The sequence below is a fragment of the Antennarius striatus genome, chromosome 19 (assembly GCF_040054535.1).
Source record: "Antennarius striatus isolate MH-2024 chromosome 19, ASM4005453v1, whole genome shotgun sequence".
Lineage (NCBI taxonomy): Eukaryota > Metazoa > Chordata > Actinopteri > Lophiiformes > Antennariidae > Antennarius > Antennarius striatus.
In genome coordinates, this window is record NC_090794.1 from 14590831 (window position 1) to 14613894 (window position 23064).

Consider the following 23064-nt stretch of genomic DNA (forward strand, 5'->3'; position numbering starts at 1 on the left):
GCGATCGAAAACATTTCCAGATGCATCACGAAGGGACTTTGCAGATGAACAGCGCGGGGAACTCAGGTTGGTGGTTGCAGCTGAGTGGAGCGTAATTTACGCGCAAAATCCGATGCGACGCATGTGAAGCTCCTGCTACTTTATGTTATGTTTTATGGTTTCTTTACAGATTATGGAGCATCACAAGTTCCAAACTACTTCAACCCTGCAAACTCTGCACCAAGAGTGGATAAATGCGTGGCAATATTGACCCACAGGAGGAAGAGGACCAACTTTACGCAGCAGCAAATCGAAGTGCTGGAGAAAGTTTACTCGGATACTAAATACCCTGACATCTACCTGCGGGAGAGACTGGAGGCTCTGACCGGTCTACCGGAGTCTAGAATCCAGGTAATTCAAGCCTCGTCCACCTCTGACCTTCAGGTCTTTCGATTTGACCAAATTTGTGGTGTGACCTTCCGCAATGAGGACGTTTTTGCTCACCTTTGTTTCCGCGCAATTTTCAGGTGTGGTTTCAGAACAGAAGGGCCAAGTCACGTCGCCAAGTCGGTTCCTCGGTTCCCGTGAAGGCCTCCAACCCACCGGGAGGAGGCCCCTTCAGCCAGATCCAGAACAGGATGGGCGCAGAGAAAGGTAGTCTGAATAATAACGGCACAGGTTTTACGTTCTGGGCTGATTTTATTGTGTTATTGTGAAAACCACTCTGTCTGGTGAAAGGAATGAAATGCGTAAGAGAGCAGAGAATATCTTAACAGGATGTATTCAGTTACAGCACTGCATTCCGTTTGTCTTAGTTTACGATCAGAGTCTGAGAGCCGAGGCAAACCGGACGGGAGGTTTCGGCCCGGATGTCAGTTTCAGACTCCCACTCCACCAAAACACAGAAGATTCACAAACCAGCAGCCTCCTCACTAAACCCAGCGGCTACGAACACACAAACATCTCCCGCGATTACGACAAGGAGGCCCCCAGAGCAAAGCCCCAAGTGATGCAGCGACACAAGCTGAGCATCAACATCCCGTGTTGTAACATCCATCTGTATCCAAAAGAGAACGAGCAGCTCCCCAAGACCGAGGCCAAGGTGGCTGACCCCCCAGGGTCAAAGGTGCTGGTGGAATACGACAACTTCCCACCAAACAAGACCATTGGACCAGAGATGAGGGTCGTGATTCCCCCCATCCCGACCCAGAATCATTTAGGCAGGTCACCACCAAAGGATATTTGTCAGATCCCGTATCCATGTCTGGGGGCCACAGCTGATGTGTTTAGTCGCCACAGCACTGAGGCCCCAGAGTTTACAGACTCAGACTCGGAATGGGAAACTGAGGCTATGAGCGGGTTCGGGGGGTTTATGTGAGTCATTCTGAATGTGGAGGGGGTGATGTGTATTATAAAGAGGTGGTATACAGCTGTTTGCATGATAACAAGATTGATATTTATTGTAAAATTGTAACGAACTGTTTAAACTGTTAAAAAGTGCTTCGTTTGTTTGTAAAACCCAGCGAGACAGAAAATCCTGCTTTACAACATTGTTTAATATAAAATGACAGAGACATTTATATACAATTGCCCCGAGGAACGAACATGTACAACTTTACAAACCTGAAAAAGGAGACTCAGAAAGAACGTGAATATTTGAGATTACTTTAAAGATACAGGTGAGGGGGAGGGGGGGCACAGCCATGCTGAATATGGAAATGCTGAGATCGTCTTCCAGAGTAAAAGGCATCAACACCAGAGTTCTCCTTTATAAAAATACCAAAATCTCTGCTCAGTGCACACAAAATTATAAAAGCCATTTTTTAATAGACAACAGAAATGTTGACAATAGTCCTAGATATCACAGATATTGTACATTTATCTACAATAAACAGTTTTATAAAACATTCGTTAACCTTCCTGTGCTTACTATCAGTTGAGCAACAGATTAGAATCAATGGGGAAACTTGAGAAATACCAAAATATTGTTCAGAAGCATACATCTACTCAAAAAATAAATAAATATGGACTATAAAAACTGTAAGAGTTAATGTTTGGCACGTGATACCAATAAATAACTATGTGTTTGGAGTTGTGGATTTTGCTGGAAAAGATTAAGACTCTTGCAGGTTTGTGTTCAATTGAGTGTACCAACATTTCTGTACAATAAAACGGGTAGATAAAATACGTCTACGCCTCCTTGAATGCGATTCCGAGTTTTTCCACTGGGACATGGAATTTCAGTTTCCATGGTGCTCCCCAGTATCCATGGGAGCGTTTCGTTTGCAGTCTTCAACAGTTCAGGTAAAAGGAAATAGCCCACACCTCCACAGTGTGTGTGGAGGTTATGATGCAGGTATTCAGACTGTGTTAGTGTTGTTGGCAGCAAATGCATGCAGGTTGCCAAGCTGACTAAGGCCGCTCTGGATGTGTGCCACATGAATCTCAACATTATTCTGGAAGCAACTGGGAAAAAAACAAACAAACAGCAGAAGAAATGTCATCGCTTTGACTAAACACAGACACTGAGTTCAATTGTCGCATGTGAAAAATACCAACGGGTGCTCTCACCTGAGGTTTGAGGGATCAATCGATGTCTTGATGTCATTGAGGGATTCCATTAGAGATTTAAACTCAAATGAATTCAAGTCTCCTCCATCTGCCAGACACTGCAGGATAGAAAAATTCACAAAACAATTTCCCTGCAAGTAAATTACCATAAACATGAAACAACCTGCTCAGAAACACTGCACACACCAAATGTCCCGTTGATGCGTGATTATGAGCAGGAAGGAAACAGGAAGAAACAACAGAGAGGCTTTCCAAGTCTACCTTGATCTGCAGCAGCAGAGCCGTTAGGCGGGAGATGAGGTGAGTGAGGCTGGGATTCGTCAACCTTTGCTGCTCCTCCTTTGAGGAGATGCCCACTTGAACCATCTGCTGGGCCTCCTCTTCACAGCGCCGCCGCAGCTCTGTGGGATGGCCAGCTGGAACCATGCCTTGGTCTGGAGCAAGCTGCTCAGACACATCGGTGAGCCACATATTAAATAATCAGTTTACACCGGTACACATGCGTTCCTATAATCAGCTTCAAAGATAGAGTCACTGACGGCACTGATTTACCTCACAGCAGAACTGCTGAACCTCATGGAGGACTTTATTCAGATCCTTATTTAGCTGGTCAAGATCAAGCACTGTGGTGGCATATCTCTTCTGGAAGTCTAAGTCAATAGGCAGGGCATACGACTTCTGCACATTAAAAAAAAAAGTGTCAGACATATTGGATGCAAATTTCTCAGAATGCATTTGAAGCAACATCAAAATGAGATAACGGTACCAGCTTCTCTGCCTCTGTGTTCATCTCTTTCAGATGCTTGATGTGCTCTTTCTTGATCATGAGAATCTTGGACAATCGTGTCTGGTTGCAGAAAAAGATGACAATTTTTAGAGATAAAAGTATCACAAAAATCATGTTCAGACTTTAGCATCTGACACGACGTACTTACCACTTGAACAAGGAACTTGACAGGAAATCCTCCGAGAGTATCTCCCTCAGCACCAGGAAGTTTGTTCCTCCATGGTGATTGGTTGATCAGAGGGTCATTGTCCTGTTATTACAAAATATTTTTCAGGTTAAGCTGTTTATAGGAAGATATATACCATTATCTAAAGACTCTGACATCAACTTCTATACATTCATTATCTTCATAAGAATTAAGTTTATAGTTACTAATGACGTATAAGGAATAGCATATAACACAAGTTGATTTACACATAAGAAAGTGGACGGGGAGCAGCGAGGTGTCACTGCATCTGTTAATGAAGGCTTCTCTAGACAGAGAGAAGATAATCTAACATGCTAGGTCTGGAAGCTGAGCAGGAATAATTTTCAGAAGATCTGTGATCCAGCAGTGATCTTAGTATCATTGTATCAATGATCTTGATCTAGTAAATTAAATACACCAACATTCGACCAACATTAAATGTGCTCTGCTATTAGCCATCAGTTTTTCTCTGGTGAAAACAGATCCTGCTGACGTAAGTATGGCTGTTGATCATCCACCCTGTAAAACAGGGTGTCTGTCAAACCATCAGCGGCTTTGTGATGAAAATAAAAGGCAGAATGTTTCCTGACATCACAGCAGAGCATAAAAGTCATGAGGGTATTATCAGTGCTAAATGTTCAACAAAGAATGACGTGATCCATGACCAGCTCTTGTGGGAGGAGGCGGTTTAGAGTACCATGAGGACAGGAGTGGGAGTAGCCGGATAAATTGCTCTCGGTGGAGTCATGAGGTTCTGCATGTAGCGTGTTGTCCGATGCTTCTGGGCAAAGGCTGTAATTGGCATTGTCTCATTGGGCTCATTGCTCTAGAAAACACAAGCGTCACCAGGTCCTTTATTAATATCAATTAGTGAACCCACTGTACAAGTTGCCAGTCTTACATATTTGTGGTCTTTAATGAGACTGCATTACAATTTGAATCTAAGCATGAAACAAAAGATTTTTCAAGTCTACTTTTAAAGACATTTACAGTGGAGTTGTGAGCAAATAGACAAATCATACCAGAACTTCATAGTCAGGCACTGTGTGTGTTCCCAGACCACTGCGGTCAAAGGTGACACGATAGGTGGCCGCGCTGGTGTCCACTGCATCGATCTGCCCTGTGAACAACCCATCATGGACGCCTCGGAGTCGAGCTGTCGAGGGGGGAAAAAAAAGCAAGAATCTGTAACTAACGCTAAAAACTTAACCCTGGTTGATTTGTGGGTCATTTGGTTGCAGTGATAACCTTTAACCCGGACTGTCTAGTGTTGTATCTGCTGTCACTGTTCTTCTCTTTTCATCTTACCAGTGACTTTTGTTCCTATGTTAAGCCTCAGGGGAATTTCATCTGGAAGGTCTTTGCAGTTTGACACATCTGATATTTTTCCTTGCTGCAGAAGACGCATTTTCTGCCTCTTCTGCCTCAACGCTGTCCGCTCCTCATCGAAGAAGGCAGACGAACACCTGGATGGAACGGAAAAAGATATTCAGAGCAGCTTTTAGAGCTTTGAGGAAAATCTTCTATGATGAGTGCAAGCAGGACATGTGGAAACGTTGGCAGTAAGTTTTCTTCTTGGCGGTAAACATAGTGTGTTGGTCACAATCTATCAGTTAATAAATGATGCAGCAGTCCAAGAAAAGTCCAGTCTGTTCTTTTGATGAATGTTTGATCAGACACTGAACATGTTTTTAACAGTTATCCTTCTGTGATAAAACTTTCTTGGTGTGAGTGAAATAACATCAAACCAAATGACCACTTTTTAAACTGGAGGACTGTGAAATATAATATTTTCAACACATTTGTATTGAGTAATTATTAGTGATGTTACATGCATGTATACATGGTATGAATATGTCCTTCTTTCACATCCTGCTTGGGCAAGTTAGCAGCAAAGTCTGTGTTCTTTAAAAAGCAGAACCAGACCTTCCTGGAAACGGTAAGCAGAGCAAAGACTTCAGCGTACCGTCGTGGTTTCCCCATCAGCCTTCTGATCGTTCCCCACTCAACCCTTGTCAGTTTTCTTGTTTTCAGGTTGGGGAAAGACTCCTTAAGACACAGGCAGAATTCATTGTCCCCCTCAAAGAGAGGTCTGGAATGGAGAGAAAAGCACAAAATATAACTGATAACACATTGTCATATAAATCTTTCCGGTGAGACTGCAAACTATTTGACCATTCACACCACACTGAATGTCATTACACATTGTTAAAACCCCTGACCTTTGATAGACTGTTGCTAAACTAAGTCCAATGAAGTCAAAATGATGGCAGTCTGATGAGGAACGTGAGACCGTACCTGTCAATGTTGGAATAGAACCATTCATAGATGCACCATTTGTGAGCTTTGGGTAGCTTAAGAAGGTTTCTTAACCTTAGCCCTATTTTCTGGGATGCCTTCTTATCTGGTGGCACAGTAGAAAATTTCTGTAAAGAAACACATTACAACAACAGTCATTCCACGAACAGGTACCCACAAGCAAAGTACCGCACGTCATTTCCACACAAATTATGCCATCTCCTTTATGAAACCATAATAAGAATCTGAGTGGCTCAATATGTGTGTTAGGAAAGATGAGCAAGAAAGCTCCATTGTTTTTTTTGCTTTTTCCTCACTAGTTTCGTAGCACCTGTACATCAGTTTACTGATTTATATTTTCAAAAACTATTACAAACACAACACAGTAACTAAACCACAGTAAGACTAAAACACAGATGACTTTCTCTAAGATAGCAGTCACTTAGATCACAGTTGGTAAATTAATATGTGTGACAAGTAGAGAATAAGCCTAAGCTCATTGTATCTTACATTGTTTATTTAAGATAGCAACGAGAAGAGATGGAAGAGCTTGAAACTAGTGATTGACTGTGTGTGGACTTCTGGTGAACTGGTTTGGATTTTTACTTTATTTTCCATTAAAAAATGGCAAAAGATGAAAGAAGTACTTGTGCATGCTGCATAAAGCAGACATTACTGACCTAACAAACAGAGGCAAACAAAATAGGGCTGTAAGGTGATAAATGACAATGATGGGCACTCTTCCATTGCTAATGCAGGCTAAAATAACTGGGATACATTTGTTATAGCAAACACTGTAGCACAACCAGTGTACACAATCTGTAAATAATGAGCGTAGGAGGGAAGGGGGCCAAATGTTTTTCTTTTCCATCATGGATCGTTTTGAAGGCATGCATGTCATCTCTACCTGTGGTGTAGTGCCGACCCTTTGGCTTCTCCGGGGGGACCTGGCAGGGAGACGTGGCTGGGGTTGCTCATCCTCCTCTCGAAACAAACGGCTCCTTTTTGAGCTCCGTGTCGGCTGGAAGGACAGGAGTTTATGAACACAAGCAACAGCATTACAGCCGCAAGCGTTCGCCTGAGTTGGTTTGTGGAACTTTAAAGTGCAGCACAAGAAAAATCAAAGTGGAAAGTTCAAGATCAGCATGGATCAAAGAGTATGGAGTGTGAACTGGTAGTTGGAGAGGTGTCCGTTCACCTCCTGAGCACTGCTGAGGTGCCCTTGAGCAAGGCACCGGCCCCCACAAGTTTCTTGTTGGGTGCCATCTGGATGCCCACTGCTCTAACAACATCCACTTTGTCATTGCATAGTTACCGGCTCCTTGTGTGTGTGTGTGTGTGTGTGTGTGTGTGTGTGTGTGTGTGTGTGTGTGTGATAGCTGTGGGGATTATTAAACTTTAAGAACAGAAGAAATCAAAGCAGAATGACACATAAACAGACTCAGAAAACACCTTGCAGTGGTCGTATGGATTAAAGAGATCATGTGGTGCTTTCTTTGGAGTATGGAGAACATCTCATGATAATTTCTGTTGATGTGAAAATAGTCACAAGCATAAGGTCACATGTTGTTCTGATTTTGACTGGTTGGAATATTTCCTGTACTACCTCCTAAAACAAATATGATCCAAAATGGTGTGACTAACATGAAAGTAATTTTAAAAAATGTTCACTCCAGCATTTAGCACAATTTGAAAACCTAAAAGATTTCCTACAGTCCATGCACAGACCAGTTACATGTCACACTGGTATGACTAACAAATGAAGGTATAGATTAAATTTTGCAGTTGCAAAAAAAAACAATTATGAACTGCATAGATGAAATGAGACTTTAAAATAGAATTGAATGTCCTGATCCATTCATCCATCTATCGACGAGACAACTGTTACCGTCTCATCAGCTCATCCACCTTGGGGTTCATGTGTTAACCTGGGGCCATCCCAGCTGACTATGGGTAGGAGATGAATACACTCCAGACGCATTACCTATGCATTGCACATGAAAGATGGACAACCGTTCACACTAACACCTATGGACAATCTGGAGTGATCTATTCAACTAAGCTGTATGTTATTGGAGGTGGGAGGAACCGGAAACCCCGGAGAGAACCCACAAAGACATCTTCATTTTACATTTCTCAGCCGGGACTTGTACAATCACTATAGTGACAAAATTCTCATCTAATCCGCTTACCGTGTCCATTGTTAGGGAGGAATGCCTTCCGCGGGTGTTGTGAGCTCTGGGGAAGTTGTTCTTTTCATTCAGAGTGTGGGACAAACTCCCTTCTGTGAAAAACACCCCAAACAAACCACATATTAAAATAATAGCGTGAAGATATCACATACAAAACCCAAGTGTTAACACCTAATTGAATTTTTAAAAAGCTATCTGTAAATGAGCTGTTAATTTTTACTTACAGGTGATAGAACAGATTCTTATTTGAAAAAAATACTAATAATAAATTTTATTATAAATTTTTATATATATATATATATATATATATATATATCTCCTGTCTGCCCAGTCAACAGCTTATCCTGCAATTGACCTTTGTTTGGTGGACTGGATGAGTGAAAGTTGAAGAAACAAGACATATTGGTAATTTCATTGTTTATTCAGTGAACAATCAGGGGTCTCAGGAGCGTGTTGAAGATCCTCACACAGCTATAACATTCTGGCATCTCCTCCTCATGCAGGTCACACACTGCTGTGGGATGTCATCTCATTCTTCAATGAGCATTAGTCACAATTCAGCCAACGTGGTTGTGTTGGTCACTCTGGCACAAACAGCACACCCGTTTATTTCAATCATCCAACCCACCGAGCAGGAGTCAATTAAAGAATAAGCTGTTTGACTGGGCGGAGAAGTTTGTCACATTTTTTATGGGCGCAACCCGGATAAATATCTCTGCTGCTCACCCCACAAATATATGTTCCTTAAGTAAGACATTTTTAAAAGGGAAATAAAAAGGCTTTCCAACAATATAAGATTTATTTTCAAGAAGCATTGTTACAACAAAGAAATAATAAATAATCTACCAAACACAAATTTCCTTTCATTTTGTGTTAAATATATATTATATCTATGAGGAATTTCCAGAAGAAATAGCAGGAATGAATCACCTCTATGCCTAATCTAATGAGGGGTGAATGGGATTTGAAACACGTTTACTCTGTGATGTCAGTAGATTCATTGCAGACATGACCACATCTGAATTTAACAAGCCTAGTAGGATTACACATTCAAGGAATTTCAGTCCTTTCCAGTAGATCTCAATGTACAAACAGCTAAAAATAATGTCCACATACCTTTTAGACTGACGAGTGCTTCTGCTGAAGAGCCTGAGGAACAACATGATAACCTCACGTTAATAAACAGTCAATTACATATACAACAAAAGACATTTGTTATTATTTTCGATAAAAAGGTATGTGCATTGTAACTATGTAAATAATAAGTTTACCGAGCCCACGGCCTTAAGCTCAATATCACTATGATATATATATTTTTTAGCCGTCAATTATAAAGTCTATTAATTGTTGACGTCTTAAGGTTGGCCTTTAAACCTGACAGCAGACAGGAAGGTTAAATGAAGTGAGATAAAGGCTAGCTAGCGCAGTCATCAGGCCTTCGCCACCACTTTGAGCTGTCAGGCTCGGGGACAACATCAGCTGGACGGATCACATCACCGATCCGTGTCCAGCGGTACATCAGGTTACAGCCAGGACCCAGTACCGAGGCATGATAAAAGCGATCCCTTCGACTGAAATCACTTCTTCAGCTTTTATTATTCAAATACTGTATGACTTCCCTCACCAACTTGTGAAAATAATACACAAAATGTAACGTGAACCACATCTGACATTTAGTATAAGGAAGGTGCCAAAATCTATGTCCAGCACTAACAAGATAGCTTGTGGCTAGCTTGTGTATTTTGGTAGAGACGACAGGGCAGACCTTTTGTTATTACTGCTTACGCTATAAGGCTAGCAGGCGTTAGCTCACAGCTAAGCTAACGTTATTCGTTTACCCAGTTGGTCTAAAGTAACTTGCCCAACTCAAACATTAGCCATGGTTAGCCTACCTTGCTAACAAGCATTAGCAGATCTGGACAGACCGGTATCTCTTTGCGTCAAAAAATACTTTATGAACTCTACCTAAAACCCACGATATTTGTTACATGGACAGCGATAGTTGTTTATCACAAAATATGTATTTCCACACTATAAGACCGCCGTGAAAATACTACGCAAACTCCTTGAATTTGTGTTGTTACTCACTCTCGTCTAACAGCTGGTCCATCTCCGCCATCTTGAATTAGCCGCGCCGCTTTTTCAAAGACCTTGTCAGAATGCATTCTGGGTCGGGACGCGATCCGGAGGGCGATTTGAGACACAATAACCTGTCATCCGCTAAAAGTCACTTTATGATACGAACGTATGCATACACAGAACTGCATTCATTCAATATAAATCCATCTTCTTGTAATAAACGTAAAGGAAAGTGTTATACACCTGATTAAACCGCAAAAACAGTCGTTCAGCATCCTTTCAGTTGCCCGTCAAAGCAGTCTAGTTGATGTTCAGAAACTTCTGTGAGAAAAATGGCAAACTTTTGTTCAAGTTTACATCTTTTCTCCAGATCCAAGCTGTTTGAACGTGGATTTTAACACATTTAAACCATGTGAAGTTCAGATTAGTTAATGCCATCCTCTTCATGCACAGGAGTTGAGCTGTCATCCTGCATAAAACCCTGTAATCCATGGAATTCAGTACAAATCGACTATTAATACTGAAGCAAAAAGATAATTCAACCCCATTTTTCAAAATCACTGTGTGAAAACGATCAAACGAATAAAAGCAGGTCAGTCGTTTTGGGAGCTCAATCTTTTATTCTGGTTGAACTAAACAACAAAAAGACATGTAACGCATACCGTTCTTCAACAGAGTAGCAACCATAGTTTATTTTTTTATTTTCAGAAAAGGACGATGGTTTAACAGATGAACGACAAAATAATATTTACATGTTAATCCTTGTACAGTATGTTTGAAGCTAACAGTCTACACAATGTCAAATGGTTATCCTAGTATTTTGCTTTCTTAACTGGGATATTACAGAATCAGGATTCTTCTAAAATCCAAAACAACCGTGTGAGAAAGGAAACTATCTGTTGTTTCTGGATTCAAACCTGTCTATGGAATATGCGTAGTGCCTCAACCACTACATTTAACTGTCTTTTGGGGAACTCTGAAGTAGGTATTCAAGTGCCTAATGTATTATCAAGGAACGTTACCTGCTGTATACCTGATGAAAAAGCATTAAAGTGACTAGATTCCCAATGATCATTGTAAAGTGTGGTGCAGATCAGTCGTTTGCCAAACATCTTCTGCTGCAGAGGATGAACCCGGGTGTTTGGAGGCATCACTGGTTCCATGGATTCACTGGTTCCGAAACAGTCCTTCTCACCACAGGGACGACTGGTAGTTAAACTTGATTTTCAGGAGATACTTGAGGTTAATCTGTGCTACGTCATAGACAATGTACCTGGAGGAGCAGTGGTTCAGGAAAACAAGCATATAGATTAAACCACCTGAACAGTGAGGCAGAGGGACGACTCACACACTCACACACAACCCCATTCAGTCTATCAGGTGTCAAGGGTGATTTACAAACAACAAGGGCAATAACTTTTCTTCAGAGTCTGAAACAAATTCTATATCAGCAAAATAATCCAATTTATAAACAGATGGAACGTTAAAGGATACTCGTTGTAAAGCAGACTTGTGTCATCAATGTTAGTGTGGCATCCTTTCCCAAGAGGCACCTGCACCCCGTCTAAAGTGACGGTAGCACTTGGATCAGGAGCAGTTCGGCCCAAACCTGCATGGAAAAACAACAACAACAAAAACAAAATCTAAAGTTGAAGCGGATACTCTTTTTAAATTTTTTATGAACATGACTAAAAAAAGACCACACGAGTCTTTAGATGTCCTACTTCACTTCCGTTCCATTGCCTGATAAATGTACTTAAATTTAAATCAATAAAATGTCACTTCTGTGGTATTTTCTCAGGACAGGAACTACACCAAAGCAATCCCTTTACACAGCAGTAAAACAAATATGCTGTAATTCTCTTTCCATTTTAATAAAACGACCAAAACACCACAAAGAAATTCCTCACCTTTAACACTGTGCTTGCCCTTGGGTAGTTTTGTAATGTGGGACGCCTTCTTCAGTTCATGCCTGCATTAAAAATGAAAGACTTCCATTCAAATGATCACGTAGTGTTTAAGACTAAGTGAAATGTAGTCACAATAAAACACGCAAGCAAACACACTCAGATGATCACTTACATGTTACCGAGGGCCACTTCACCCAGCAGGAGGAGGCCAACAGGATCCGACTGCGAGGTATGACAGTAGTTTGCACTCTTGGACACCATGTCAGCGAAGTACACGCCTTTACCAAACATGTAACCAGTCTGGAGAAAACAAGTACAACAGAAATGTAACACAGGAATGAATAGGAGGAACAGATCATATAAAAAAACACTCATCACTTGGGAATCAAATTTTCAATGGTGCACAGTCACAAAGGAAGGAGCAACATTTAGTTTCCAAAACTCACCACTGGGGCCTCTGGAGGAGCGATGCGAAGACCCTGAGACAAGATACCGGCATAGTTGGTGGTGCGAGAACCGTGCCACAGAAGCTGGCGATTGTGTAGCTCTTCGAAGGGGCGGTACCGCTGGCGCTCTCCCTCTCGCACAATTTTAAAGATCTAAAAGTTGGGAAAAGTCAGAACACAAAACTCCGCAGGGGGGCTGCCATAAAATCTGAGAGACCCAGAGTTACACCAACAGAGTGCAAACACAACACAATGGCATAAACCGCTTTCCCTCGATTACTTACTTCTTGCACTTCAAGTGTGTAACTGTTGTGTGTAGCAGCGTGGGTGTTCTTGACGTATTGCACGATGATGTCAGCTTCCTTTGTTGTCTTGTCAACAACCTGAGAAATAACAAATGCTTTACATGCTGTAGCCTTCACTCTTTATTTCTTCACTAAACATCCTCAGGAGACAAAGAGGATCTCCTCAGCCAGGTCTCCTCACCTCAATCTTGGTTTTGAGTTTCTCATAGTTGATGTCGATGGGATCTTTATCGTCGTCCTGGGCCCCTCCCCTCAGCAGGCTGTACGCCACTTCAATATCCAACAGGTTGTCCAGCATCTGAACTTTGGCCTGAACAGTAGTTTATGGGGGATGTTGTGAGTCCATTTTACAGAGAGAGAATATTGTGCAGTACTACACGGTGTGTGTGTGTGTGTGTGTGTGTGTGTGTGTGTCCTTACTTGAATGTAGTCCAGGCTGTTGAGCAGCGGAGGCTTCTTCATGCCAAAGTCGTGAGGGATCAGGGTGTAGAAGCGATTAGAGAGATCAAGTATCTGCGGTTCGGGCAGACTATCAGACACAGCCTAAAAGAAAAGATTAGAAATGTTTATGTGAGTCAGAACTTCTACTGGTCCAACTACAGACACTGATGCACTACTGACAGTGATGTAATACATTTATAACACGAGTCCCAACAGAGCTCTGAATGACAATGCTCAGGGAGGCTAGCTGGTTACTGACTTGCTGGACTTCAGTGAGGAGGGCGTAGGCACTCTGGATCTGCCTCTTGCTGAGTTTTCCAAGGGGCATCTTCTGGAGGTCGATCTTAAGGAAGCAAAGGAGAGGTGAGATATTCAATAAGTATGTACTACTTTACAAAATGGAAACTTGTCAAATTTATTTTTGTATTAGTCAGCTCTGGGTTAAATGACATGAAAAGACTTGTGGTTCTGCGATAAACACACTGTAAATTCACAAACATCATCATATAATAGTCCACTGAACTAAAATAAAAATACCCAACAAAAACTTTTTGACGTTACCAAAATAAGTGACATGACTGACTTAGAAAAGAGGGTTGTCTAACCTCAAACTCCACCATGGCCTTCTTCATGCTCTCCACATCAAAGATGGTCTTGATCAGCTCCTGGACGGGTTTGGCCAGCTTTGACTTTGTACCAGTGGTGGCAGTCAGCTTCTTCACTGCTTCTTCATCCTGTTCAGTAACAAGAAGACAGACATGCTGAACCCAGTCAGATACAGGAAACAGTCTGCAGCACATTCCTCCAGTGTACAACATGTAGGTGTGTTTGTGTACCTGCCCATAGTCGATCTCCAGGGGGTAGAACTTGTTGGGGTACTTGGTGAAGTTGGAGGAGCTCCAGTTGTTGCCTGTCTTCTCTTTGTAGACGCTCAGGAAGTTGTCCATGGCAGAATTCTTGTCGTGAAACTTATCCAGCTTGTTGCCTCCAATGGTGGTTCCCACTCTGCCCCACGATCTGAACACCCAGTACCTGCAAACATACGGAGGAGGGGAGGAGGGCAGGAGGGCAGGAGGGGGTGGAGGTAGTGGGGTTTGAATGATGACAACAACTACCATTATTATTGCACAGCTCATACTGCACACACATTTACTGCACATAATGTATTATTATCTGTACATTGCTCTTATTCAAACCTGTCCTATTAACCAAAACCATGCTAGTGTGTCTACATCTATCCATCCATCAAGACCACTAAACTGCCATTGGCGACCTGAATCTGGGCCATACAGAATGCGTTGCGTGAAGTGAACTCACTTTGTCGTCATTCCACAACTGGATGCGTCACACAACTGGAAAACTGGTTTGGTTGCATGATTCGTTACACCGACTGAATAGTGATTTTAGAGATCATTTATTTGTTTTTGATGGACTGATTGTTTGGTTGAGAAAGCTTCTTCATTTTTGGTTCTGTTTCATCTCAGTTCAGTATTATTCATTTATACAGGTAGTCCTCAACCTACGAACACAATTGGTTCCGAGAGATTGTTGGTAAGTCCTTATTTATTAAATTTCAAACAACTACAGGATATAAAAACAACATATAATGAAAGAAAAAACTGTAACCACCCCAGGGACATGGATCGATACCGGTCCGTGGGTCAGTTAGAACCGGGTCACACAGAAAGAATCCAGAACTTACACTATTTTTGTTTTATTTATTATCTGATTCTGAACGATATTTTGTTTCGGAAAATGATTAGATTCTCTCCTCCACCTCTGTCTATGAGTCATTCTTAATGCTTTTCAAGATGCTTGCCTCGATCACATGACTACCTTTCGGAAACTCCCATGCTAACTAAACCAACAAAACAAACGTCTTTGGAAACTTTCTTGCTCAGGGTAAAAGAACCAGTGAGGAGACAGAAAAACCTACAACTACAAAAAAAGAGAAAGCTTCAAAATACTGGTTTAATGCTTGTCGTATCTTTTTAATTTGTTGTATTTATCCGCCACACAAACACCGGTCCGTGAAAATATTGTTTGATATTTAACTGGTCCGTGGTGCAAAAAAGGTTGGGGACCGCTGCTTTAGAGCGAATGAAGACAAGGACGGAAAAGTTAATGCTGGTCAGAGGCAGAGTTGTAATCGGACAGGCCGTCGCGTTTCTTTATCACTATCATCACTGGCCTTACGCTCTTTGCCAACACCACTAGCACTAGCCTTCGTTGTATCAGCCATGATAAACAATAAAGTATCCAAGGGGGTACAAAGCCTGATGCGCTGAGATATTCCAAGAAACACGTGCAAGAAAAAGATGGGGGAGGTGAGTGTTGGGAGATGCTCAGACGCAGCGGTGTTGGTGGGAGAACGGTGGATTACAGTAGTTGGATATGATGGCACTAGGTTGTATCTACAAATGTTCTTAAGTCGGAAGTTTGTATCTTAAGGACTACCTGTACTTATTTGTAGATGTCACTCACACTGGCAAGTCCTTTATTTTATTCTATTCATTTGTATCTTTTTAGAGGATTTTGAGTCATCTGGTAAAAATTCTTGGACATTTTCTTATCACGGAAAAGAAGAATATCGCCCTGTTGTGTGGCCCCGCTCTAAACCCTCAGTAACAGTTGTGAACAAACCAGTACAGAAATGTAAGAGGTGAACTGACCGCTTCTGTACGTCATCCTCCAGCAGCTGCAGTTTATAGTAGGAGTTAGTTCCCCTGACAATGTCCACAAGGCCCAGTGTTGCACTATACATCTTTCCACTCTGTTCCAGAACATGAGCACTGTTCTCCAGACCTAACGTACACACAAAAAAATTAATGAGTAATTCCTAAAAGAAAGGAAAAGGAAAAACCACTCATCCAAGATTAGTCTATTAATCCATAACTACCAGAATCTGGATCCACTGCAGCCCCTCCTTTCACTGTGAGCTTCATCTTCTTGCTCTTGCTCCCACCTACGGGAGTGTAGATGTTAGGATTTATTAATCTAGACTGATGAAGGTAACACTGAAGCACTATGACACCAGGTAAAGAAATCAGCCACTAAAAACCACTTGGCTTTACCTTCTTCCTCCTTCACTTTGCCGGTGCTTTTGGTAGCCAGTGCACCAGACTTGGAAGCCACAGAAGGAGCCTGAGCCTCCGCTTTGACCTCTGCTCCCCAGGGGGAAATGGCATGCAGGGAGACCAGCTCCTGGAGGGCTTTACCCGACGACTTGACATCTGTGAGGAAATCCTCAGAGACCACACGCACACCAGCGTCCCTCACTTCCTCCATTTTCTTAGTCATCTTTTCTATCTCCTCTGTGAAAATGTTATTTTACAAATTATGAAGAACACAGTATTTTTCAGCGTGCATTTAGGGATCAGCGTTATTGGTCATTCTTCATTGTTTGAAGACTCACTCTTTGTGCTGAGGCAGACTGAGGCCTTACTGGCAGAGCCGACCATCTTTCCACCCAGCTCCTCCACAGCAGCCTTCAGGTCATCCTTGTTTTTGCTCAGCTTACCAACAGCCATCAATTTCATGCCAGTAAGAGGTTTGTCTGCAGGAAGACATCAAAAAATTAGAGAATTAAAGTGGTTCTAATTAATGGAGGTGTTTTGGGTCATTTCAGCCCTTTTCACTGACCTGCAGGTGCTCCCTCTGGCAGGCGCTCAGTCATGGCTTTGGAGGCGCTGGCTAAGGGTTCGGCTTTAGTTGCAGTAGCAGTTTGTTTTGGTGTCTCCTTTGGATAAACCCTGTTCTGCTTCTTGAACTTGAACTTTTTCAGGAATGGAATTTCATGGAATTCCTAAAATGAAACCAGGATATTCCATATATGTGTGATTTTCCTTCTCTTATTATGTTTTTTTTAAATCTACTGCTTTTCCTTTTACATGCCATGGTATTTGACGATGACATGAATTCTCTTTACAGCCTTCATATGGAATCCTTCTTGACAATTTGTCCCATATAAGGATCCAAAAGGAGTCCTGATGTGAGGTAACCTACCTTGGGTGTGACCCAGTCTTTGCGGATGGGTCTTGTGATTCTGAACACACACTTTGTCCAGGCTGAGATGTCTCCTGTGCAGTAATAAGCATCACCTTTGAACACCAGCTGCCCAAAGCACTCCTTACAGGGTTCCAGGGCACCAAACGCCATGCTGTCCGCCAGGCAGTCCAACAACTGCCAGTTCAACAATACAAACATGCTTGTTACAATACACTGTTCACTATGGAGGTCACGTCATCACGTATGTTACATTATACCACAACCATGTCGTGTTATAATGCAGGATGTAACCATATCCACTTATACAAAACTAGAAAATGCATCTTCTAAAACAAAGAGAGTGATAAACAGTTGAAGATGGATGGATGGACGTTTAGACCGAATCTGTGATGTACATGCAAATGTTAACAGAGTAAACCGACAGGATAAGCTCCTTAAATTGACTGTGAAATAGGTGAAAGGGTTTTAAAATAGGCTATTTTTTATTGTGCTAATTAATTGCAAGCCATGTTAAGAGTGAAACAAGGGATGCTCGTACGTTAGATTCTCCAGAGGGAACGTCCTGCCCGTTTGCAATCAGCAGCTCCTTCATGTCGTTGGTTGAACAGAACTTCTTCAGTTTGTCTTTGAGTCCCCAAATGAGCTGGCTTTGGTTCTGCAAATACACAAACACAAAACAACAATGAAGACGAACAGAGCAAAATATTCAAAATGGGATGAAGAATAATGCTTCAGAAACAAAATAAAAAATACCTTTAACTGCTCCTCCAGCTTCTTTTTCTCTTCATCCTCCTCCTTCTTCTGCTTCTTTGACACTCCATCCACCTCATCAGCTTTACGCTTCCTATTAGAGCAACATTAAGTTTAAATCATGGTTGAAGTTCTCTTTAAAATTTTTCTTGTTATGATTCTTAGTAACTCTGCTCTCTGACATGAATGATCACATGAACTTCCTAAATGAGGCCAGTGGGGATTCAGGAAAAAACAGACCTGAGTCTAACACCTCCAGTCATTAGACCAATCCATCAAGGCTCAATCAGTTCATGGAACACAAACACACAAGCAGGAACATGTCCACACATCCCAAGGGGACAGGGCTGATATCCCCCAGCCTCCTTAGAAGGCCACCAGCCCCTCAGCTAATGAAGTCCAGCAGAGCATGAATATGAAAAAAACAATCCAACAACTGACACAACAAGGGAATCAGGGAATTATATATAACTGCATCATCCAGGTCAATCCCTATAGAAGTGTGATTTTTGACGTGTGGATGGCCAGAATCTGGTCTGCTGAAGAAAAACGATGGACAGCTGATCTTTGAGTAATTTTGCTGCTTTCTTGAGTTCATCGTTTCACCAGACGACACAGCCTGATCTTTAACCATGGAGAACAGCAATGCATTGTGGGATCTCTCCACCATCTACCCCCCTAAAAACGCATCCCATCCATCCTTCTCCTCCTCCACAGCTTCTCCTCTGGCCTCTGACCCGGTGGCTCCCTCTAACATGGCGTACATGGCTGCTGAGCTGGTTATAGCCTTCCTCTCCACTGCGGGAAATTCACTGGTCTGCGCTGCTGTGGGTCTCAACCGCAAGCTACGAACAGTCACCAACTACTTCCTGGTCTCCCTCGCCGTTGCTGACATCTGCGTGGGCGTGATCGCCATTCCTTTCGCCATCTTGACCGATATGGGTTTGCCGCGTCACAATCTCTACTTGTGTCTCCTCATGCTGAGTGTTTTAATAATGTTCACCCAAAGCTCCATCTTCAGCCTGCTGGCGGTGGCTGTGGACCGTTACGTGGCCATCTTCAAGCCCCTCCGGTACCAGGTCCTGATGACGTCTCGTAACGCCGTCCTGGTGATCCTGACCACTTGGCTGCTGGCGTTTCTCATTGGACTTGTGCCTCTAATGGGCTGGCACAAGACGCCACCCGATTCCAGCTACTGCTTTTTTGTGATGGTGATGGACATGACCTACATGGTCTCCTTCATGTTCTTCACGTGGCTGATAATACCCTTGGTGATCATGTTTTTGATCTATGCTCAGATCTTTGTCGCTGTGAAGAGGCAGCTAAAGCGAACTGCATCCGAGCAGAGCGGCAGAGAGCAGAGACAGATGAAGGTCGTTGCCAACATGCGCCGGGAGATGAGGATGGCTACCTCACTCTTTCTGGTTCTTTTCATCTTCACAATCTGTTGGATTCCACTCCACATAATCAACTGCTTCCTGTTGCTGTGTCCACACTGCCCTGTGCCGCTGGAACTGCTGCTCGCCAGCATTATCCTGTCACATGCCAACTCTGCGGTCAACCCCTTTTTATACGCATACACGATGACAGCTTTCAAAGACACCTTCAAGGAGATTGTCCTGTGTTGTAGGACGGGTAAAGACACACAGCCTTCAAACATGGCTGTTAGTGATGATACAGAGGAGGAAGACCGGACCTGATCAACGTTTTACTCTTTAAAACATTGAAAAATACTGACAAAATACAGAACAGAAGTATCCAACGGGCACAAAGAATTGTACCCCATCTTGTTGGTCTCACCCTTCAGTTTTGATGACAGGGAGCCTCTTCTTCAGTTCTTCCTTGTCTTCGGCTCGTAGTGCGTTAAATCCCTGTAGCTGGTCAGCGCTGTATTCAGGATTGAAGACAAGTTCCTCCCTCTGGCTCACGAAACAGCCCATGTGGTACCAACGGTCGATCAGACCGAGGAAGGGCTTCTCTGGGTCCACCATTTTTTTGGACACACGGATCTGATCCTAAAGAACAGGCAAAGTGATGTTACATCAAATACACTTTCATCAGTTTAACGTAACTTTTAGCAGATAAAAGAGATTCCAACCTTTTCTATTTTCTGCCCACATCCCTTGCATGTGCTGCGACTTGACTTGGCATATTCAACGGCAAAATCATTTAGTGTTTTCGCTCCTTTGGCTCCACTTTTTCCATCAGCTTTTTCTGCAAGAACGAAGACATTTCGCTTTCAACTGAATCGAGTAAGAATTAAATCAATAACTGGTTCTATCTCCATGACACTCACAGGGACTGTTGTCTCTGGTAACACAATACCTTAGAAGTGAATGACGATGGCAAGAACACTGACCTCCAGTTGCTCCACCGCTTTCAATGGCCTTTTTGACCTTCTGCTGGTCGTCCCAGCGGAGATCTGAAAACCCACCGATATCATCAGTGGATTTAGCTGCTGCTCGCTGCCAGAAGCAAGAGAAGTGGTGCCAGTGGGGGACCTTCCCATCAAACATGGGAGACTGAAGGCCAGAAAACAAACAACAACAAAAAACAGGAAAAAAACATTGATTCAAACTCTCACCATGTGAAATACACATGTACAAATTTTTGTAATAAAAATATCAGTGATTTTTGAACTTATGTGAGAAAATATTTCCTTTAGTTTAATAATCTTTGTGCTCTATTACAATATTGTTAATTGCTTTAAGAGCTGTGTTTTATGGTATAGTATAATTAATGTCAAATGACAGACTCTGAATGGACTGGCAAACATCTTTTAGTAAAAACAAAAAACAAAACAAAAACAAACTATGGTAATTGTCATATTTTAATAAGATGATAAGAAGATGTATTTTTGACACAATAATGTACTTGCTGGCATCTTACATCACATAGTGTAGTAATTATATGAAAATAATACAATAATGTATAATAATAACTAATGTACCACTACAAAAATAACAGAAAACGAAATACAGCATTCTCAAAAAGATGACATGCTCATAAATATAATTATTAGTCAAAATGGTTATAAGATATGATCAGAGTTAATATATTGTAAAAATAAAAAAAAAGCATGCATGACATCTTAAAAATAAAATATAATAGTCAGCAAGACTGTTGCCCATAATTTTGACCACTTGCCATTAAGAGAAGTGATTTACTCTGTGGCTTTATTTTGTCAGTGTCATCACATTTATGTTTTCCCCCATTTCATTTCTCTGTGTAATGTTATTTTCTTGTCAATACCATGAGACATTAATCATCATCTGGTTTCATCTGGATGAGATGACATGATTTATCATCTCTACTTGCGAGACCTTTACGACAAGAATCTAATTATTAATGATAATCAAGCTGTATTGATTTGCCTCTGGTGGTGTGTTTAGTTTACTCGTCTTCCAAAATCACATTTACGAAGCTTAAATAAACAGCAGATGGTATTAGTGTGCAGACCAGTCTCATCTATACTACAAATATTGATTCTCTACACATGGCACACATTGATGAGGAATGTCTTTAGAAGGTGCCAATAATAATTAATGTTTAGCAGGCAGATTTAGTTTGACTGGAGGACACAGCTGCTCCTCATGGATGTCAGTGGGATTCTGAGCTTCTTGGATCTCACTGGACTACAAACAAACTTACACTGAGCCAAAGATGCTGCAGTGATTGTGGCTCCAGACGTGGATGCTTTCTCACACATCACCGGTAAAGTGGTGGCCTTAAAAGAGGCCCCGTGTTGAATAAGAATGAACCGGAGCGAACCTTATTTCCATGACTACAATTATGTATTCTAGATTTCGACATTCAGAGAAGCTCAGCAGCTCTTTGTTGAATGGGAATGTCAGCCATTTAAATGCTAACCACGGCCTCGGCGAAATAAAATTTCAATCATACCAAAGTTATTTTTTCGTTCCTCAATGAGTCGACTGTTCGTATAAGAATTTGCAGGATCACTCCCCAGCCGATCACTTTGGGGGTAAGCTAGCTTAGCGGGGCAGGCTTCTTCAGATGGACGTCTCTACGTTACCTGCACCATGATGGCCATTCTCAGCGAGGTTTTAGCTATGTTTTCTTTGCATTTCTTGCAAGACGCGCGGCCGCTTTTGGCGTATTCCGCCTTGTAAAGCTTGTCCTCTTGAGACTCCGCCATGCTTTTTCAAAATTATTGCTGCAAATGAATAGGAATATAATGTATACCGAACTTTCTCCGGATTACGAGGAGCCACAACAACGCTAAAGCACAGAAGCAGAGCCCGCGTGCCTCCAAGCAGCCACAGAGCGACGACACAAGCGAAGAGCTCCCACTCCTTCACTGTTTCCTGATACCAAAGTTTCTTTCCTTAGTGCCAAACTTATAAATTCTATGAAACATGACAAGTTTACACACTTTCAAACTCTGTTGAAATTAAATTGATAGTCTATAAAATTGAACTTAAGTCCCAGACATACAGAAAAAAATCTTTATGTCTGGTTTGAGACATTTCGCACATTTGGCACTTACGGCGCTTCAGTTTCCCCATTGTTTTTGTTCCCTCTTTTTGTTTGATCAAAATCATTCTATTAATATTTTTAAGGAATAAAATTCGAGCTGTTAGTTTCATACGACTCAAACTACCCAACCATTTTGCTGACAAGAACAGTGGGGCATTTTTAGATGCCTGTCTGTTTGTCAAGCCCTTTCAGATCTGGGGTGGGTTAAACCGAGTGATCCATTTTCACCAGAGACGATCAAGGAGGGAGCGTCAGAATACCCGCGCTAGCCGCAGTCACAACTAATGGAGCCAAGAGAGCTCTTGAAGGGATGGCTGAAGCAGTGATCAACGCCGCATGGAGGAAGTCTTGTACAGTATTTTTGTCTTTGATTATTTATCCATTTTTGATTTTCTTCTTCTTTAGATAACGGAGACTAATCAGCTTATGATGAAAAACAACACGGAAGAAAATCAATCTTCTTCATTTTGTCTCATTTTTGTGTTATCTGTGCATTTAATGTCTGTACCTTCATATCCAATATTTCCTGATATGCTGCCCATAATGATGACCTTCTAAACATCTGCAAATGTAATAGTGTGCAATAGCTTTTAATGGTAAAATAGTTAATA

The 23064-nt window shown here is 41.9% G+C and overlaps 3 protein-coding genes across 4 annotated transcripts; 1 reads left to right on the forward strand and 2 right to left on the reverse strand.

The window, feature by feature from the left end:
* Positions 1 to 1465: 1465 nt before the first annotated feature.
* lin9 (lin-9 DREAM MuvB core complex component) lies at positions 1466 to 10154 on the reverse strand. The gene is made up of 15 exons (XM_068342511.1): positions 10103 to 10154; positions 9131 to 9163; positions 8015 to 8106; positions 6730 to 6843; positions 5823 to 5950; positions 5491 to 5616; positions 4833 to 4990; positions 4547 to 4680; positions 4222 to 4350; positions 3486 to 3587; positions 3317 to 3397; positions 3103 to 3228; positions 2812 to 2994; positions 2551 to 2648; positions 1466 to 2445 (listed from the first exon to the last, which is right to left on the reverse strand). Exons 1-15 carry the CDS (start codon positions 10131 to 10133, stop codon positions 2340 to 2342), a joined length of 1641 nt encoding a protein of 546 aa, XP_068198612.1. The 5' UTR covers positions 10134 to 10154; the 3' UTR covers positions 1466 to 2339.
* Positions 10155 to 10722: 568 nt separating this feature from the next.
* On the reverse strand, positions 10723 to 22214 carry parp1 (poly (ADP-ribose) polymerase 1). 2 transcript variants are annotated; one of them, XM_068342512.1, is made up of 23 exons: positions 21990 to 22214; positions 20313 to 20475; positions 20052 to 20167; positions 19754 to 19968; positions 17957 to 18047; positions 17742 to 17858; positions 17201 to 17377; positions 16838 to 17000; positions 16611 to 16751; positions 16270 to 16509; positions 16095 to 16160; positions 15868 to 16000; positions 14032 to 14227; positions 13801 to 13929; positions 13455 to 13538; positions 13175 to 13297; positions 12936 to 13064; positions 12734 to 12832; positions 12450 to 12602; positions 12176 to 12303; positions 12004 to 12065; positions 11588 to 11702; positions 10723 to 11366 (listed from the first exon to the last, which is right to left on the reverse strand). In XM_068342512.1, the coding sequence occupies exons 1-23, from the start codon at positions 22110 to 22112 to the stop codon at positions 11285 to 11287; spliced, it is 3045 nt and encodes a 1014-aa protein (XP_068198613.1). In that variant the 5' UTR covers positions 22113 to 22214; the 3' UTR covers positions 10723 to 11284. The 2 variants fall into 2 exon arrangements, with proteins under 2 accessions (XP_068198613.1, XP_068198614.1); XM_068342513.1 differs by lacking the exon at positions 21990 to 22214 and adding an exon at positions 21857 to 21963.
* adorb1a (adenosine receptor B1a) lies at positions 18709 to 19653 on the forward strand. Its single transcript, XM_068343257.1, has one exon. The coding sequence runs from the start codon at positions 18709 to 18711 to the stop codon at positions 19651 to 19653; it is 945 nt and encodes a 314-aa protein (XP_068199358.1).
* Positions 22215 to 23064: the final 850 nt, after the last annotated feature.

What these genes read in the sequence shown, in the direction of transcription:
- parp1 (XM_068342512.1), bottom strand. Translation starts at nt 22,112, where the DNA reads ATGGCGGAGTCTCAAGAGGACAAGCTTTACAAGGCGGAATACGCCAAA. An exon ending in AAGACTGGGTCACACCCAAG is followed by an intron (nt 17,001 to 17,200) that starts GTAGGTTACCTC and finishes GTTTCATTTTAG; the next exon opens with GAATTCCATGAAATTCCATT. An exon ending in ACAAGTCTGCTTTACAACGA is followed by an intron (nt 11,367 to 11,587) that starts GTATCCTTTAAC and finishes CTGCTCCTCCAG; the next exon opens with GTACATTGTCTATGACGTAG.
- lin9 (XM_068342511.1), bottom strand. Translation starts at nt 10,133, where the DNA reads ATGGCGGAGATGGACCAGCTGTTAGACGAGA. An exon ending in TGCCTGACTATGAAGTTCTG is followed by an intron (nt 4,351 to 4,546) that starts GTATGATTTGTC and finishes TGTGTTTTCTAG; the next exon opens with AGCAATGAGCCCAATGAGAC. An exon ending in ACACAGAGGCAGAGAAGCTG is followed by an intron (nt 3,229 to 3,316) that starts GTACCGTTATCT and finishes TTTAATGTGCAG; the next exon opens with AAGTCGTATGCCCTGCCTAT.
- adorb1a (XM_068343257.1), top strand. Translation starts at nt 18,709, where the DNA reads ATGGCGTACATGGCTGCTGAGCTGGTTATAGCCTTCCTCTCCACTGCG.